Below are 18984 nucleotides of genomic sequence, written 5' to 3'. Positions count from 1 at the left end.
CTTTTTGCTTATGTGGTGCTGAGGAATTGAACCCAGGGCCTCATGCATGCAAGGCAAGCGCTCTACCACTGAGCCACCTTCCCAGCCCCCTTAGGTCCTTTTTCCTGTGTGTATGTGTGCTGGTAATCAGGGCTTCGGCACTGTCTCTTAGCCTTTTCACTCAATCTTAGTGCTTTGCCACTGAAGCTTTGCTCCACTTCTGAATTTTTGGTTGTTAATGTGAGATAAGAGTCTCACAGATGTTCTTGCTTGCGCTGGCTTTGAACTTAGATCTCAGCCTCCTGAGTAGCAAAGGATTATAGGTATGAGCCACCAGTACCCAGCCTGTTCTTAAATCTGACAAATTGTCTTCAATAAGATTTCCCTCTACAAATCCCAGTAAGTCAAATAAGAATACTGTTCTTAGAAATTACAAATGTAAAGTCAAGTGCCAGTGGCTTACGCCTGTAATTCTAGCTACTCAGGAGGCTGAGATCTGAGGATTGCGGTTCAAAGCCAGCCCAGGCAGGAAAGTCTGTGAGACTCTTATATCCAATAAACCACTCAGAAAACTGGAAGTGGTGCTGTGCCTCAAGTAGTAGAGAGCTAGCCTTGAGCTGAAGAGCTGAGGGACAGCACCCAGGCCCAGACTTCCAGCCCCACAACTGACAAAAAAAAAAGAAAGATACAAATATAAAAAACAGAAGTTGTAGTCCTGGTGTGCATGTTAGGAGCTATGGCAAAGGAAATGAGAATAGAAGTAATTCTGGCTAGGGATCTGCTGGCTCCTTCTCCCTATCATACCAATCTCCAAAATTTCTCCTTAAAGTTACAAGAATAGCAAACCAGTTGTGTGCTGGTGGCTCACACCTATAATCCTAGCTGATCAGGAGGCTGAGTCCTGAAGATTGTAGTTCTGTAACTAGCCCAGGCAGGAAAGTCTGTGTGACTCAATTAACTACTAAAAAGCCAAAAGTGGAGCTGCAGCTCAAATGGTAGAGTGGTAGCCTTGAGCAAAAAAAGCTCAAGGAAAACAGCATGTAGGTCCTGAGTTCAAGCCCCAGGCCCAGCATCAAAAAGAAAAAAGAATAGCAAACCCCAGCAGATGCTTCCTCCTATCCCTCTGAACTTTGAGGACCTGCACCCTACCACTACTATCAATAGAAAGATCTCTGAACTCTATACCTATAAGCTGTGGGTCAGTGACAGGTTGTGAATGCTTGGCCAGGAGCAGACAGGGCAGAGAACCACTTCGGTCCCGAAGGTGCAGACAACCTTTACGAGATGAAGCCACCAGAACGCCAAGTAAAACCTAGAGGAAGAAGAAAGATAAGTGTCAAATATTTATTAAACAACCATTGACCATTTATTATGTGCTTGGACAGGAATTAAGTATTAGTAGTCCAAAGTGAACAAAAAAAGATCTGTAAACTTATACTCAAGAGTTGAAGAGAGATGAAAAAAAATATACAAGTATTCACATGTTCAATAGCAAGAAATAAAGTATACAGCTGGACATGTTAATACATGCCCGTAATCCTAGCACTCAGGATGCAGAGATGGATGAATTGCAAAGTTTGAGGCCAGCCTGAGCTACACAGTTTCTGTGTAAATAAGTAAAAGGTATGTGCAAAAATTGGGGGCTAGGGGCTGGGAAGGTGGCTCAGTGGTAGAGTACTTGCCTTGCATGCATGAGGCCCTGGGTTTGATTCCCCAGCACCACATAAGCAAAAAGAAAAAAGCCGGAGGTGGCACTGTGGCTCAAGTGGTAGAGTGCTAGCCTTGAGCTGAAGAGCTGAGGGACAGCGCCCAGGCCCAGAGTTCAGGCCCCACAACCGGACCCCCCCCCAAAAAAAAAAAGAAAAAAAAATTGGGGGCTAATGGAAGAGACCATTCAGGACTTCACAGGATGTAACAGAAGTCTGCTTTTATGTGCATTTAAAGAAACTTGAAGCTGGGCACTGGTGCCTATAATCCTAACTACTCAGGAGGCTGAGATCTGAGGATCACAGTTCAAAGCTAGCCTGGGCAGAAAAATCTGTGAGACTCTTATCTCGAATAAACCACCAGAAAACCGGAAGTGGTGATGTGGCCAAGCTGCAGAGTGCTCACTTTGAGCTGAAGAGCTGAGGGACAGCACCGAGAGAGTTCAAGCCCATGACCACCAACAACAACAAAAAGAAAGGAAGGAAGGAAGGAAGGAAGGAAGGGGGGCTGGGAAGGTGGCTCAGTGGTAGAGTGCTTGCCTTGCGTGCTTGAGACCCTGGGTTTGATTCCTCAGCACCACATAAGCAAAAAGAAAAAAGCCGGAAGTGGCGCTGTGGCTCAAGTGGCAGAGCGCTAGCCTTGAGCTGAAGAGCTGAGGGACAGCGCCCAGGCCCAGAGTTCAGGCCCCACGACCGGACCGGAAAAAAAAAAAGAAAAGAAAGAAACAAACAAACTAACTAACTTGAGCCAAGCACCAGTGGCTCAGGCTGTAATCCTAGATACTCAGGAAGCTGAGATCTAAGGATCGTGGTTTGAAGCCAACCTGGCAGAAAAATCTACAAGACTCTTATCTCCAATTTTGAAAAGGATTTAAACAACAATGTTTTATTCCAAGTTACTTTGTGCGTGTTTGTGCGTGTGTGTATGCATGTGTGCTTGCACACAAGCCAGTTAGGCTTGAACACGGGACCTGGGCGCTGTCCTGAGCTGCTTTTCCTCAAGGCTAGCACTCTACCACTTGAGCCATAGCTCGACTTCTGGCTTTTTTAGTAGTTTAGTAGAGATATGAGTATCACAGACTTTGAACCATGATCCTTAGATCTCAGCCTCTTGAGTAGCTAAGATTATAGGTGCAAGCCACCAGCACCTAGCTTCAAGTTGCTTTTTGTTACTTCAAGTTACTATTTTGGTGGTATTAGGGTATCAGGTATCAGGGCTTTAAGCTTGTAGACAGGCCCACACTTCCAGCCCAAGCTAGAAAAGCTACTTCAGAAGGATGAACTGGTGTGTATGTGAGTGAGGCAAGCATAGTTCAGGCAGTCTAGTTTGAAGAATAGCATAGTAAAAATGATTAAAAACTAAAATAAGGGCTGGGAATGTGGCTTAGTGGCAGAGTGCTTGCCTAGCATGCATGAAGCCCTAGGTTCAATTCCTCAGTACAACAGACACAGAAAACGAGGTAGAGTGGTAGCCTTGAGCAAAAGAAGCTCAGGGACAGTGCCTAGGCCCTGAGTTCAAGCCCCAGGAGTGGCCAACAAAAAACAAAAAATAAAGCCCAAAAACAAAAACAAAAAATTAAAGCCAAAGAACTAAAATGAGTGATGTAGACTAAGGAAGAGGCAACGACGATGGTGAAAAGACAAAGTCCCCTGAGCTTCTGGAACCCCTTACCTGGGCAGGGTCAAAGGTACAGGGGCGCAGACTGAGCCAAGACCAGGCCAGGCAGCGGTTGAGTTGGCAGCTGGGTAGGTAGGCAGCATCCCGCAGGGGCACAAGTGCCTTTGGATCAAAGGAGGCCCAAGCCCTGCGCTCTGCTTCCTCTCTGAGGTTGGCCAGAGTGGGGAAAGAGCAGGGAGTCTGCAGCTGAGCATACTGTCAGGCAGGAGAGAGAAGCAGAATCACTATGCTTCCTGTGCCCAGGTGACCTCCAGGCATTAGCTCTGCTACCCACTTTTCCCACATCTTCATACTTCCTGGAGGGGGCAGTCATGAGGCTCTTCCAGAATCTCACTGTGTGCATTCCGAATGTGGCTCCCTGACGGAGGAAGCTGGAGGGAGGGCTCCAGGAGCTGCAGTCCCAGGCTGGGGTTCCCAGGAGAAGAACGTTGCAGGAACTGGTGGTGCCTCAGCATGTGGGGACACAGCCTTGGTCAGGGGCGAAATCACAGTGACTTCCTCCGAAGACGTAGTCCCTTCCAGATTCCCATCCCGTCCCCACTCCACACCCATATCCCTCCTCACTTGCAGGCCAGTTCCTCCAGCGTCTTGGTAGTCCACAGATAAAGGGGAAGTCCTAAATGATTTTCCCACACCAGCTGTGTATATAAAGAGGCCCCGTGAACTTGGAGGGATGACTGAGTCTCAGGCTTCTGGCGAGAAAAGCCCCGGAGCAGAACAGCACCACGGAGGCAGGGAGCTAGCACTGGCCTGGTTGTGCCTCCACCCACTGACTGGAGAAGGTGAACATCCTGGAGCTGAGGAAGGCAGAAAAGCAGCAGTGAAAGCCTAACTCAGTGACTCACACACAGGTAGCTAGAGTTGCCACTGATTAGGTTCCAGGAGAAAGAAACACAAGTTCCTTTACACTGGCTATGTTCTTTCAGACCATGCCTCACTTCCCACCAGGACCTGTACCTTTAGTCCAGTGTCAGTGGCTCATACCTATAATACTAGTTACTCAGAAGGATGAGATCTAAGGATCAGAGTTCAAAGCCAGCCTGAGCAGAAAAATGTGTGAGACTCTTATCTCCAATAAACCAGCAAAAAGACAGAACCTAGTGTTCAAGTGCTAGAGCACCAGTCTTGAGCAAAAAAGCCTAAGGGAGTGCACCCAGGCTTGAGTTTAAGCCCTAGATAGTACTGTATGCCCATCCTTCCCCTCCCCACAACAAAGAGCCTGTACCCTGTGAGTCATCCATCATGTCCCATGAAGCCATCTCTTTCTAGGACTTGGTGATTTCTGGATACGGCTTAGACTTGTTAACAGGCTGCCTGGGATCATTCCTGGTCCTATGCCCGTATGTTCACCATCCCTCCCCTCACCCAGTCAGGAAGCTGTAAAGTTACTGCTCTGGGCTTCACCTCTGCCCATAGGGCCCAAGACTAGGCTCTTGTTCAAATTATTCTGGGGTGGGCTGGGAATGTGGCTTAGTGGTAGGGTGCTTGCCTAGCATGCATGAAGCCCTGAATTGGATTCCTCAGTACCACATAAACAGAAAAAAAGTTGGAAGTAGGCTTGTGGTTCAAGTGGTACAGTGCCAGCCTTGAGCAAAAGAAGCTCAGGCCGAGTTCAAGCCCCAGGACTGAATTTTTTTTTTTTTTTTTTTGTCAGTTGTGGGGCTTGAACTCTGGGCCTGGGCGCTGTCCCTCAGCTCTTCAGCTCAAGGCGAGCGCTCTACCACTTGAGCTACAGCGCCACTTCTGGTTTTCTGGTGGTTTATTGGAGATAGGAGTCTCATGGTCTCTCCTGCCCGGGCTGGCTTTGAACCGCGATCCTCAGATCTCAGCCTCCTGAGTAGCTAGGATTACAGGCATGAGCCACCAGCGCCCGGCCTGAATTTTTTTGTTGTTGTTGTTGGTCGTGGGGCCTGAACTCTGGGCCTGGGTGCTATCCCTCAGCTCTTCAGCTTAAGGCTAGCACTCTACTAGTTGAGCCACAGTGCCATCTTGGCCTTTTCTGTTTATATGACACTGAAGAATTGAACTCATGCATGCGAAGCAAGCATTCTACCACTGAGCCACCTTCCCAGCCCGGTTTTTGTTTTAAATGGTAATGGGGTTTGAACTCATTGCTAGGCCAGCTCTCGACTACTTGAGCCAGACTCCTAGTCTTTCTAAACCATTCTAAAGCACTCCCTCTACCACACATTTATTATTTGTGTATATTTGCTATAGAGTCCCACCTAGTTTCAAAATAAAACCAGTCTGTGAAGGTAAGAGAAGCTATAATCTCTCACCTACCTCCAAATGAACCCCTGGTCGCATCACCCGCCTGAGGCCGTGGAACTGCTGGTATGCAAGGCAGAGTACTAACTGCCTGTCCAGCTCATAGAGACCAGCTGCTTCATTCAACACACCAGTGACTGTTCCCTGAAAATTGGCCAGAGATTGAGTTAGCCATCATCGCCTTCCTCATTGGACACTCATGAGCTTTAGATTGCTTTCTTGTGCTCACCACATAATGTAAGATTTTGGATTCCCGAACAAGACCTTTATGTTCCTTCTTGTCTGGGGATTTGCTGCGCATGGGACATGGATTGAGGTCAGCCTCTGGGAAGGGTCCTTCCAGCTCCAGCGTCTGTATGTTTTCTGGTTTCAGCAACATCAGATGAGAGGAAGGACTGGTTGTCCAAATATAGTAACAGTGACCACGGATCTTGGATGCCCGAAGTCCTGTCAGCACATAGGCCTCACCAGGCCGAAGGACTTGGTACCATACCAGCTGGGCAGGGATCTGGTTGTATAGAGAAAGGCAACATGGTACATGAAACACTCCCCATAGTGGCTCCTGTCAGAGACCCTTTCCTCATATATAATATATATTCAACAATTCACCCTTAATGGCCTGCTCTCCACAAGTCTTCCCTTCTCATCTTCTTCTGTTTGCCAATTAATTTTTTTTTTGCCAGTCTTGGGGCTTGACTCAGGGCCTGGACTCTGTCCCTGAGCCTCTCTGTGCTCAAAGCTAGTGCTCTACCACTAGAGCCAAAGTGCCACTTTTAGTTTTCTGGGGGATAACTGGAGATAAGTCTCACGGAGTATCCTGCCTGGATTGGCTTTGAACCTCAGATCTCAGCTACCTGAATAGCTAGGATTTTAGGTGTGAGCCACTGGCGCCTGGCTGAGAAAATGTCCTTTTCAACACTTTCCCTTTCCTACCTCATCACATACAAACCACATTCATTTATATCATCAATGTGTATTGGGTAAGTATGTATCTAGTATTGGGACAGATGTTAAAGAAGTACAATAAAGCTGATACTGGTGGCTCATGTCTATAATCCTAGCTACTGAGAAGGATGAGGTCTGAGGATCACAGTTCTAAGCCAGCTCAGGCAGAAAGTCTGTGAGACTCTTATCTCCAATTAGCCAGCAAAAAGCTGGAAATAGGATTGTGGCTCAAATAGAATGCTAGCCTTGAGCAGTACTCAAGCCCTGAATTCATGCCCTAGGATTGGCAAAAGAAAAAAAGAAAGAAAGAGATGGGAAGGTGGCTCAGTGGTAGAGTGCTTGACTTGCATGCATGAGGCCCTGGGTTTGATTCCTCAGTACCACATAAGCAGAAAAAGCTGGAAGTGGTGCTGTAGAGTGTTAGCCTTGATCAAAAAGAAGCTCAGGGAGAGTGCCCAGGCCCTGAGTTCAGGGCTCAGGACTGGCAAAAGACAAAGAAAAAGAAAAAAAAGAATGCCCAGTGAGTGAAGAACTTGAACAGGGCCCTGAAGGTTCAGTTTTCCTTATCCAAAATAATTGCAATCAGAAATGTTCAGATTTTGGATTTCTTTCAGACTCTAATATATATTCACATATATATTATGAGCTGTCCTATAGACAGAATCAACTCTAAACATGAAATTCATACACACCTTATACACATAACATGAAAGTAATTTTATATATTTTTAGTGTGCCGGTAAAGTTAGGTATGGACTTGGGTACCACTTCTGGCATCATAACAGCACTGAAAATGTTTTGTATTTCAATTTATATGCTTTGACTAAGAGGAACGGAAAAAGAAGGAGGATCCAAAGAGGAAGCAACCAGAAACACGCAGTTTTATGAGCAAATGTGGTGGCACTGCCCAATACTTGGGAGGCAGAGGCAGAAGGATTAGTAGTTTGAGGCCAGACTGTGCTACATAGATAGGCATAAACACTATTTTTTACTTCTATATACAAACAACATGGCCTTCAATCTTCCCTCACTGCTTCTAGAAAGCAGTCCTCCACTGGGGGCCGGTGGCTCACGCCTGTAATCCTAGCTACTAAGGAGGCTAAGATCTGAGGATCAAGGTTCAAAGCCAGCCCAGGCAGGAAGATTCATGAGTGAGACTTTTTTTTTCCGGTTGGTTGTGGGGCCTGAACTCTGGGCCTGGGCGCTGTCCCTCAGCTCTTCAGCTCAAGGCTAGCACTCTACCACTGGAGCCACAGCACTACTTCTGGCCTTTTCTGTTTATGTGGTGCTGAGGAATCAAACCCAGGGCCGCATGCATGGAAGGTAAGCACTCTACCACTGAGCCATCTTCCCAGCAGCCCACCTCTCTCCCCCCCCCCCAAGGAGTACTAACACCCTTTCCATACCTGTGTGCCTCTCACTTGACCTCACCTGCACGATGATGGACACCCGGCTGACAGTTTGGTTGATGGCTGCGGACGTTTCACCAAGAGACAGGATGAAATATGCTTTCTTTTTACTTCTCACCAGAGCACTCAATTGAACCAGTTTCCCAGCCAGGTTTGGCTTCACAACTTTGAACTTGCTTCTAAGGAAGCCAGAGGAAAGGAAGTCTTTATTCTGGGGTTTTTCTCCCCTTAGAAATGTCTTCTCTTGTACTTGAAGTGTCCAAAAGTACTATTCTAAAAATCTTCAAATCCTTTTTTTTGCCCAGTCCTGGGGCTTGAATGCTTCTTTTGCACAACGCTAGTGCTCTACCACTTGAGCCACAGTATCACTTCTGGTTTTTCTGAGTACATTATTGGAAATAAGAGTCTCTCAGGCTTTCCTGCCCAGGCTAGCTTCGAACAGCAACTCTCAGATCTCAGCCTCCTGAGTAGCTAGTGTTATAGGCATGAGCCACCAGTGACTGGCCAGATCACTTAGTATTCAGCAGCCCCCTACTATTTCCTTGACTTGATACACCAGTAGCTCATGCCTATAATCCTAGCTAATCAGGGGGCTGAGATCTGAGGATCACGGTTTGAAGCCAGCCAGGGCAGAAAAGTCCGTGAGACTCTTATCTCTAATTAACCACGCAAAAATGGGAAATAGAACTGTGGCTCAAAGTGGTATAGAGCTCAGGATCTGAGTTCAAGCCCTATGACCTACCCCAAATAAAAGAAAAAACAAAAAAGAAACATTCCGTATACAATTATCAAAAACCTTCCTTGGAGGGGGGTTAGTTGTGGAGGTGAGAGGGAAGGGATGGTAGGGAGAAAACAAAGGAAGAGGCAACAATGCTCAATAAGACATGTACTTATTACCTTGCTCATGTTCTGATTTTTTTTTTTTTTTTGGTCATGGGGCTTGAACTCTGGGCCTGGGCGCTGTCCCTCAGCTCTTCAGCTCAAGGCAAGCGCTCTACCACTTGAGCTACAGCGCCACTTCCTGTTTTCTGGTGGTTTATTGGAGATAGGAGTCTCACGGTCTCTCCTGCCCCGGCTGGCTTTGAACTGCGATCCTCAGATCTCAGCCTCCTGAGTAGCTAGGATTACAGGCGTGAGCCATCAGCGCCCGGCCATTACCTTGCTCATGTAACTGTAACCCCTCTGAACAGCATTTTTACAATAAAAAATGTACAAACAACAACAACAACAAAACTTTCTATCAGATGTCCATTGGCTCACCTGGATCACCTATAATCTTAGTTATTTAGGAGGCTGAAATCTGAGGATTGGGGTTGAAAGCAGCCTGTGCAGGAATGTCAATGACATTCTTATCTCCAATCAACCACTAAAAACCTCCCAAACAACCAGAAAATAAATGAGCCATTTGGGCCTGCACATACACACACACACAGACACACACACACAAACTTCCTTTATTATTCTCCATTTAACCACTATTTTTTCCAAGTTTTAGTGTTCCTTGATTCCCTGGAAAGAAAGCATTACCTGTGTCTGAGCAGGCAGGATGCCATCTCTGGATACAGGACAGGGATAGGTGTGAGAGGGCCAGGGGTAATAGTCAAAGGGAACACTGGCACCGGGGCATCCCAGAGCTCCAAGTGCCCTTTCCCTGAGGAACTCCATTTGGCAGGAGGGAGGTAACTCCAACTGGGGAACAGGAAGAGATGCCCCAACCAAGAAAGGTCTAGATCTATGAGCTAGAAAAAAAACAAGAACACAGGTTAATCAGGACCCCAGACTCCAACCTACATATTTTCTACATTTGTTCCCTCAGAGACTTAGCAGCCTCCATGCTTCCTAGACACCATTCCTGTTAGGGGCCTGAGGTGATTGACTGCTCACCTCACAGTCCAGGATTCCAGTGTTATCTCTCACATAGAGGCTTCCATTCCTGCATTCTGGTTCCAAGTCCTCTGACAAGTCTGTTAGTGTCCCTAAAAGTAACAGCCGCTCCCGGTGTAGTGGGCTCCCATTTGGCTCAGCACCTTGGGCCCAGTGCTGGTATGCACTACTGCTCCAGGACAGGTGGCTGCAGCACGGGAGTCGCTGGTGGGTCCTGAGGTTCTGTACTGAGACGAAGCTGGAAAGAGAACAGACATCTCACAAAGTCAGTCCAAACCTAGGAGGATGCTCTCAACTCTGACATATCCCCAAGAGCTCAAAAAAGGATTGAATGGGATCATGGAGTAAGAAACAAGGGTTTTTTTGTTTTTGTTGTGTGCGTGTGTGCTGTTCCTGGGACTTGAACTCAAGGCCTGGGTGCTATCACTGAGCTTTTTTTGCTCAAGGCTAGTGCTCTAACACTTGAGCCACAGCTGCATTTCCAGCTTTTTGGTGGATGTTGATAAGAGTCTTGCAAGTTGGGCACTAGTGGCTCACGGCTGTAATCCTAGCTACTCAGGAGGGTGAGGGCTGAAGATTGTAGTTCAAAGCCAGCCTGGGCAGGGAAGTCTGTGAGACTCTTCTCTCCAATTAGCCACCAGAAAAAACCAGAAGTGATGCTGAGGCTCAAGTAGAAGAGTGCTAGCCTTGAGCTGAAAAGCTCAAGGACAGCGCCCAGGCCCAGAGTTCAAGCCCTTTGACCAACCAAAAAAAGGAGTGGGAGCAAGGGCCTACAAAAATGAGGATGCTGGGCTGGGAAGGTGTGTCAGTGGTAGAGCGCTTGCCTTGCATGCCTGAGGCCCTGGGTTCGATTCCTCAGCACTACATAAGCAAAAAAGAAAAAAAAATGAGGATAGTGCCTAAGTCTAGAGGTTGATCAGGACTTAGGAAACTTGACTTCAATTGACTTAGAAGAACTTTAGGAAAAGAGAAGATTTGCAGGAGGTATGTTTAGTCCACCTTGTTCTTCACTTACTCTTCTTACTTCCCTTGCTCTAGATATGGTTCTTCCTTCTTTTTTTTTTGGCCAGTCCTAGGGCTTGAACCTAGGGCCTGGGCACTGTTCCTGAGCTGCTTTTGCTCAAGGCTAGCACTCGACCAGTTGAACCACAACACTACTTCCAGCATTTTCTGTTTATGTGGTACTGAGGAATCCAACCCAAGGCTTCATGCATGCTAGGCAAGCACTCTACCACTAAGCCACATTCCCAGCCACCGCGCCCTTCCTTTATTTTGCTAGTCATGGGGCTTGAACTCTGGGCCTGGGCACTGTCCCTGTGCTTTTCAGCTCATGGCTAGCACTCTTCTACTTGAGCCCCAGCATCACTTCTGGTTTTTTCTGGTGGCTAATTGGAGAGAAGAGTCTCACAGAGTTTCCTGCCCAGGCTGGCTTTGAACTGCAATCCTCAGCCCTCAGCCTCCTGAGTAGTTAGGATTACAGGCATGAGCCTTTGGCTCCTGGATTGCTCCCATTCTTATTCCACTTCAGTCAAGCAAAAATAACCTCATCTCCTGCCAAGCATCAGTGGCTCAAGCCTGTTATCCTAGCTACTCAGCTCTTCAGCTCAAAGCTAGCACTCTACTATTTAAGCCACAGCGCCACTTCCAGTTTCTGGTTTATTGGAGATAAGAGCCTCATGGACTTTCCTGACTAGGCTGACTTCAAACCACAATCTCAGCCTCCTGTATAGCTAGGTTTACAGGTGTGAGCCACTAAGTGCCCGGCTTGTTTCTTCCTCCTTAATACCAAATTTATCCTCCTGGCCAAAGCCCACCTCTCCTTACCTGTAGCTGAGGGGCAGTGTAGAGCCCTGGCTCCTCCCCTGGGACAACCAGGTAGTCTTCACACAATCAAGTACCAACTGAGTCAACCGGACATTAGGCTGCTGGCCAGCTGGACAAAGAGTCTCTTGGATGAAGGTCTGGGCAGCCTTAAGCCAAGCTTCTTCCTGAGAAAAGTAGATCTAATTAAAACATCTTTTAAGACTACTATCCTGACCATCAAGCAATCTTTTAAGAAATAGGAAAAAAATTCAGATGGTATGCAAATGACCATCAAGTGTTTGCACACACAAATTGACTAAAGGATGGTATACTTAGGGGAGCAATGTTGTAACTACTCTGAACAACTAATGAAGTAACAGGAAGCAGCAATATGTATGGGAGGGAAAGGTAATGGAAGGAGGAAGCACACAAATGGAGGAAGGAAAGGTGAGCAAATGCAGTCATTATATTCATTATGTATTATGTAAAAACTGAATCACCTAACTTAAGGGTAGGGTGGGGAGGGGAAAACGGGAGAATGATGGAAGGGGTGGCATTGATGAAGACGCACTGTATTCATAACATGACATGGAATTGTAACTTTTTTGTATAACTACTTAATAATAAAATAAAAAGGAACTTGAAAAGACCTTAAAAGTCAGCCCAGCCAGGCACTGGTGGCTCACACCTATAATCCTAGCTACTCAGGAGACTGAAATCTGAGGATCTCGGTTCAAAGCCAACCCAGACAGGAAAGTCCATGAGACTCTCATCTCCAATAAACCATCAGAAAACTGGAAGTGGTGCTGTGGCTCAAGTGGTAGAGTGCTAGCCTTGAGTTGAAGAGCTGAGGGCCAGTGCCCAGGCCAGAGTTCAAGCCCCACGACTGACCAAAAAAAAAGTCAGTCCAGAGCTGGGATGTTCTTGAATGCTTGCCTAGCTTGTGTTATACTTTAGGTTTGATCCCTAGCTCTGAGGGGAAAAAAATCTGAGTTAAACACATAGTTGCTTTTGTTTTTTTTTTTGTCGGTCGTGGGGCTTGAACTCTGGGCCTGGGCGCTGTCCCTCAGCTCTTCAGCTCAAGGCGAGCACTCTACCACTTGAGCTACAGCGCCACTTCCGGTTTTCTGGTGGTTTACTGGAGATAGGAGTCTCACGGTCTCTCCTGCCCGGGCTGGCTTTGAACCGCGACACTCAGATCTCAGCCTCCTGAGTAGCTAGGATTACAGGCGTGAGCCACCAGCGTCCGGCTGTTTGTTGTTTTTTAATCTTTTACAACAGTACTGGGGTTTGAGTAACTTGCTAGGCAGGAACTTTTCCTCTTAAGTCATGCCTCTAAGTGCTTTTCACTCTGGTAATTTTTAAGATAAGATCATGCTTTTTACCCAGACCAATCAAGATGGCAATTTTCAAATTTAGGCTTCCTGACATAGCTGACATGATAGACATGCACCATAACACTTAGCTTTTTCCTGTTCAGATGGGGTCTTGTGAACTTTTTTTTTTTTTTTGCCTAAGCTTACCTCAAGCATGATCCTCCCATTTCCAGCTTCCTAAGTAGCTAGAACTAACAGATCTCCTGTAGTGGGCCACCAACAAATCTGCTTGAGCATTTTAAGGGTTAATGCAGGTTTGTCAGAAAAGCAGCAAGATCAAAGTTAAATAAGAACTGTTCCTGATCAGAGAGGTGCTACACTGTTATTCACATACCTCACTAGGACACTAATTACCATGTTTAAGGATATCCCACCATACATGGAGTCTGGCTCTAAGGTGGATGAGTTAAAGCCTAGTGTAGTGGTCCATTTCTATAAACCCAGCACTGGGAGGCTGAAGCAGGAGCATCATGAGTTCAAGGCTTGCCTGGGTTACATGGGATACCCTTCCCCTAAACAAATACATAAAGCCAGCAAGCTGAAAAGTTTGAATGGGAAAACTCATCCTTTCAAAATTATTTTAAATTACCTGGGTATGGTGGTACAAATCTGTAATCCCAGCTATTCCACATGGGGGAGGATTGTGAATTCAAGGCAAGCCCAAGTAAAAAAGTAGTAAGATCCTGTCTCACAAACAAAATAAAAACAAAAGAGCTGGGAGCATAGCTGAAGTGGCAGAGTACTTGTCTATCATGTGCATAGTCCTAGGTTTTACCTCTAGTGATAAACATATACACTCTCTCTCGCGCTCTCTCCTTTAAATTATTTATAAAGAATAGTACTTACTAGATATGTGTTGGTGGTTCATACCTGCAATCCTATCTACTCTCAGAAGGCTGAGATCTGAGGACCAGGGTTAGAAGCCAGCCTAGGCAGAAAAGTCCATGATACTCTCATCATCAATTAATTACCAAAAGAAAAAAAAAAAAGGTAGAGCTGTAGTTCAATTGGAACAGCATCAGCGAGTGAAAAATCAAAAGGGGACACACACACACAGAGTAGTACAGGGGCTGGGAAGGTGGCTCAGCGGTAGAGTGCTTGCCTTGCATGCATGAGGCCCTGGGTTTGCTTCCTCAGCACCACATAAACAGGGAAAAAAAAAGCCGGAAGTGGCACTGTGGCTCAAATGCTAGAGTGTTAAGCCTTGAGCTGAAAAGCTGAGGGACAGCAAGCAGGCCCAGAGTTCAGGCCCCATGACCAACAAAAAACAAACAAACACGCAAACACACACACACACAAAACCCAGTAGTACGTATTATTACCCTATAATTTAAGAGTGCCTATTGGTGGAAAATATATTTTAAAAAAAGACATAGGCAGAGTATAATTTTTAATCATTTTCTTTTAGGAATATGCGTGAGTTTTCATCAACTATTTGTATACAAGATGTAATCCCACTAGATTTGTTCCCTGTTCCTAAGGCATACAGGGACCATATAGATTGTACATACATAGGTAGACCAAGTTGTCCTATTCCCACTGTATATAACCCTCACTGCCCCTCTGCCAGAAACTCTCATTCACGGTCAGAATTTTGAACACTAGATCAGATTATCATCCTCCGTTGTCCCACCAATATTATTAAAGCTCATATTCATACTTTTCTTCTCTCCATCCTTTTAGGTTCCTTACTCTGTGTTCCTATCCATTACTTGGCACACTGAATACCACTATTTCTAAAAGTAATACCAAAGTAATTCAAAGTAGTTAAAAGAGAATTCAATGTTTTGTTTGGTTTTTGTGGTGGTAGTATTTTGTTTGTTTTTGGCCAGTCCTGGGGCTTGAACTCAGGACCTGGACACTGTCCCTAGACTACTTTTGCTCAAGGCCAAAACACTCTACCACGTGAACCACAGCACCACTTCCGGCTTTTTCTGTTTATGTGACACTGAGGAATTGAACCCAGGGCTTCATGCATGGTAGGCAAGCACTCTACCATTAGGCCACATTCCCAGCCTGGTTTTTTTTTTGTTGTTGTTTGTTTTTGTTTTTCTCAAGGCAGCACACTCCCTCTTGAGCCACAGTCCCTTTTCGGCGTGGTTAGCGGTTTACTGGAAATAGAGTCTCATGGGACTTGTCTGTCTGAGATGGCTTTGAACCGCGAGTCTCAGTCTGGAGAGTCTCCTGAGTAACTAGGATTATCGGTGCAAACCACTGATGCCCAGCTTGTTAGTATTTTAGTCGATGGTGGTGGGGATCAAATTCAGGGCCTTGAACATCAGTAGCAAGTGCTGTAGTACTTGCTGGTGGATCATCGGACAGTCCCGTGGTCTTGCCTACCCAAGCTGTTCCTCCAGGAAAACACAGCCTCGTCGTTAACCTGTTCCTGGTGTCTCACTAGCGGAACCCTAATCAAACCGTGGAGACTGACTGAAAGGCGCGCAATGGGAGCCTCAGGAGTAAGTTGGGCAGGGAAAAAAACAATCAGCGAGGTAAGGGCGAACCGCCTCCCAGGCCCCTTCCCAAACCCCGGCCGCGACGCAGAAGCCAGAGACACGAAGTGAAAGGAACATGAAAAGAAAATTTGAGACCAGGAAAAAAAAAAAGGGACAAGGGCCGGAGAACAGCACTCACGGAGCCAGGAGCTGGAGGCCTACAGGCCGCCATGATGCGCCGAAGCCCTACCCACGGAGCGCGCGCAGGCCAGGCGCGAGGGCCGACGGGAGCACCGCCGCGTGACGTCATCACGGCGCGCGCCTCTTCCCGTTCGCCGCCTTTGGGATCCCCGTTGTGAGCGAGCATCTTCTTTGCCCTGTTCGCTGGGAGCTCCTGGGATAACGTTGAGTTTTGTACTGCTTATCTTTCTTTTCTGCTTTATCTGTTCCTGTACGTGTGTACCGGGGCTTGAATTCAGGGCCTGTGCTCTGCCCCTGAGCTTTTTTACACCAGGAGGTAAAGAATCCTCGTGGACGTTACTACCCGAGCTGGTTTCGAACCGCGATTCTCAGAGCGGGGCCTCCTGAGGAGCTAGGCTGACCAGCGTGAGCCACCAGCGCCTGTGCTGCTTTATCTGTTTACACTAGGGTTTGAACTTGGGACCTTACCCTTGCAAAACCAGAGTTACATCTGTCGCTCTTTCGTTGTCTTCCGAACCGTGTTTGTTGAACTGAATGGGAATTTTTTTTTTCCGGTCGTAGGAGCTGTCCCTCAGCTCTTCAGCTCAAGACTAGCGCTCTACCACTTGAACCACAGCACCACTTCCGGCTTTCTGATGGTTAATTGGAGATTAGCGTCTCACGAACTTTCCTGCCCATGCTGGCTTTGAACCACGAACCTCAGATCTCAGCCTCCTGAGTAGTTAGGATTACAGGCGTGAGCCACCGGCGCCCATCTTTTTAATGAAAATTTGTGGATCGTTTATGAAAACTTTTGCTCTTCCTAATCCAGTCTACCAGACTCTTAACCCACAGCCCATTAAGCAGTGGAGTAAACAATTCATCCAACCATGGGCCAGGCACTGCTTCAGGTTCTAGGTATGTGAAGTGACCAAGACATAGAAACCCCTGCTCAGCCGGGCACCAGTGGCTCACGCCTGTAATCCTAGCTACTCAGAAGGCTGAGATCTGAGGATCTCTGTTCAAAGGCAGCCAGGGCAGGAAAAGTCCGTGAGACTTTATTTTTTTTACCCCCCCCCTTTCTCCGTCCGTGAGACTTTAATCTCCAATAAACCACTCAAAAAACCGAAAGTGGCGCTGTGGCTCAAGTGGTGGTGTGCTTGGCTTGAGCTGAAGAGCTGAGGGACAGTGGCCAGGCCCAGAGTTGAGGCCTCACCACCAAAAAACAAAAAAAGACAAAATATGTTAGCAACAGGTTTTATGGAAAGATAAAGTAAAAATGCAGTGGGTTATTGGTTTCTTTTATATAGAGAAGACTATTGGGAGGCCAGATGTGGTGTTTCAACCCTGTAATCACAGCTACTTGAGACCCAGAAATAGGATAAATGCCATTCCAGGCTGGTAGAAAGTTAGCAAACTCCTATGTCAAGCAAAAACAAAGAATGGTGGTAAAGTTATATATCCCAACTACTCTGGAGTAGAAAATAGGAGGATCAACCATCTGGGGCTTAAAACAGAAAAAGATCTGAAAAAAGCAAGAGGGGGGTGTGTGACTCAGGTGGTACAGTGTCAGCCAATTAGGGAAAGTGTATGATAAGAGTTCAAGTCCCCTTCTAAACAACAAAAACAAAAGAACAAATTAAAGCAAAATGGACTGAGGGTATGACGTAAGTGGTAAAGTACAAAGTCCTAAATTCAATTTCCATTACACACACACACACACCACATATACAAACAAGGATTGTTGGGGTAGGGTATAGTGGTACATGCTTATAATACCAACACTGGAGGCTGAGATAGGAGAACCTCAAATCTGAAGCCAGACTGGGATATATAAGACTTTGTCTGAAGAAACAAAACAAAATGCTGGGCACTGGTGGCTCATGAGTTCTGTAATCCTAGCTACTCAAGAGGCTGAGGTCTGAGGTTCACAGCTCAAAGCCAGCCTGGGCAGGAAAGTCCATGAAACTCTTCCTGCCAATTAACTACCAGAAAACCATAAGTTTGACTGTGTCTCAAAGTGGCAAGCTCAGGGAGGTGCCCAGGCACTGAATTCAAGCACCATACCCCCTCCCCCCCGGAACGCACACACACAAAAAAAAGTGGTAGACTATTTATCTGGGTATTATGCATTTGCTTACTTGCCTTCTAGGTGGTGTGTGTGTGTGTGTGTGTGTGTGTGTGTGTGTGTGTGTGTGTGTGCCAGTGTTAGTACCAGTTTCTTGCTGGGCTGCCACCCTCAGGTCTCAGCCTCTTCAGTAGCAAAGATTGTAGGCATGAGCTATCAACATTCAGTTTCACTGGGCATTTATGCTCATGACTGACATTCTACCACTCAGATCTTAGCCTCCTGAGTAGTTAGGATGACATGTACCCCCCCCCCACACACACACAATGTTGTTTTTTTTTTTGTTACTGTGTTGTATGTGTGAGAGAGCACTGGAGCTTGAACTCAGGGCTTCACACTCTCAATTGGCTTTTTCTTTTCTTTCTTTTTTTTTTTTTGGGGGGGGGTCCGGTCTTGGGTCCTGAACTCTGTGCCTGCGCGCTGTCCCTCAGCTCTTCAGCTAAAGGTTAGCGCTCTACCAGTTGAACCACAGCACCACTTCTGGCTTTTTCTGTTTATATGGTACTGAGAAATTGAACCCAGGGCTTCATGCATGCTAGGCAAGCACTCTACCACTAAGCCACATTCCCAGCCTAGTTAATTGGATTGGCTTTTTCACTCAAGATTGTCATTCTACCTTTTGAGCCATTGCTGTTATTGGGCTTGAAGTCAGGGGTCTGGATGCTATCCTTGAGCTTTTCTGCTCAAGCCTACTGCTTTACAACTTTGAGCCACAGCACCACTTCTGGTTTTTTGATAGTTAATTGGAGATCAGAGTCTCATGGCCTTTACTGCCCAGACTGGCAGGATCTCAGATCACAGCCACCAATGCTCAGCTCACTTCTGTGTTTTTTATGGTGAATTGGAATTAATAGCCTCATGGATTCGGCTTCCCTTAGGCTGGCTTCAAACCACAATCCTCAGATCTCAGCCTCCTGTGTAGCGGAATAACAGGTATGAGCCATTGCCAGTGGCTGGCATTATAGGTGTTTACCACCATTCCTGAAAAACAAGAGAGCAAGATAGAACCAATGATTATTCCCTCTGTATCAACATTGTACTTGGAACAATGTCACGGTGTTGTGGGGTAGGAGAAAGAACGCGCCAACATGGGCTTAGAATTTGAAGAAGTTTATTAAGGTATTGCAGAAGCTGACCGGCCAGAGACACAGTGTAGACTTGAGAGTTAACACCGTGACCCTGAGCGTGGACAC

At 46.5% G+C, this 18984-nt stretch overlaps 1 protein-coding gene across 1 annotated transcript in view; it reads right to left on the bottom strand.

Moving 5' to 3' along the window:
* Window positions 1-15724, bottom strand: part of Ctc1 (CTS telomere maintenance complex component 1) — a 23336-nt gene extending 7612 nt beyond the window's left edge. Inside the window, exons 1-11 of the mRNA XM_013013461.1 lie at window positions 15683-15724; window positions 11694-11857; window positions 9870-10107; window positions 9513-9724; window positions 8008-8164; window positions 5861-6139; window positions 5647-5775; window positions 3928-4160; window positions 3657-3831; window positions 3358-3558; window positions 1165-1291 (exon numbers count right to left, since the gene is read on the bottom strand). Coding sequence (XP_012868915.1) covers window positions 1165-1291; window positions 3358-3558; window positions 3657-3831; window positions 3928-4160; window positions 5647-5775; window positions 5861-6139; window positions 8008-8164; window positions 9513-9724; window positions 9870-10107; window positions 11694-11857; window positions 15683-15715 — 1948 coding nt within the window. The 5' untranslated portion in view covers window positions 15716-15724. The remainder of the gene's footprint in view (window positions 1-1164; window positions 1292-3357; window positions 3559-3656; window positions 3832-3927; window positions 4161-5646; window positions 5776-5860; window positions 6140-8007; window positions 8165-9512; window positions 9725-9869; window positions 10108-11693; window positions 11858-15682) is intronic.
* Between the last annotated feature and the right edge of the window lie 3260 nt (window positions 15725-18984).

The sequence above is a fragment of the Dipodomys ordii genome, unplaced genomic scaffold, assembly GCF_000151885.1.
Source record: "Dipodomys ordii isolate 6190 unplaced genomic scaffold, Dord_2.0 Scaffold19, whole genome shotgun sequence".
NCBI lineage: Eukaryota > Metazoa > Chordata > Mammalia > Rodentia > Heteromyidae > Dipodomys > Dipodomys ordii.
Note: the sequence above shows the minus strand (reverse complement) of the source record. Positions and strands in the feature narration are given on the sequence as shown.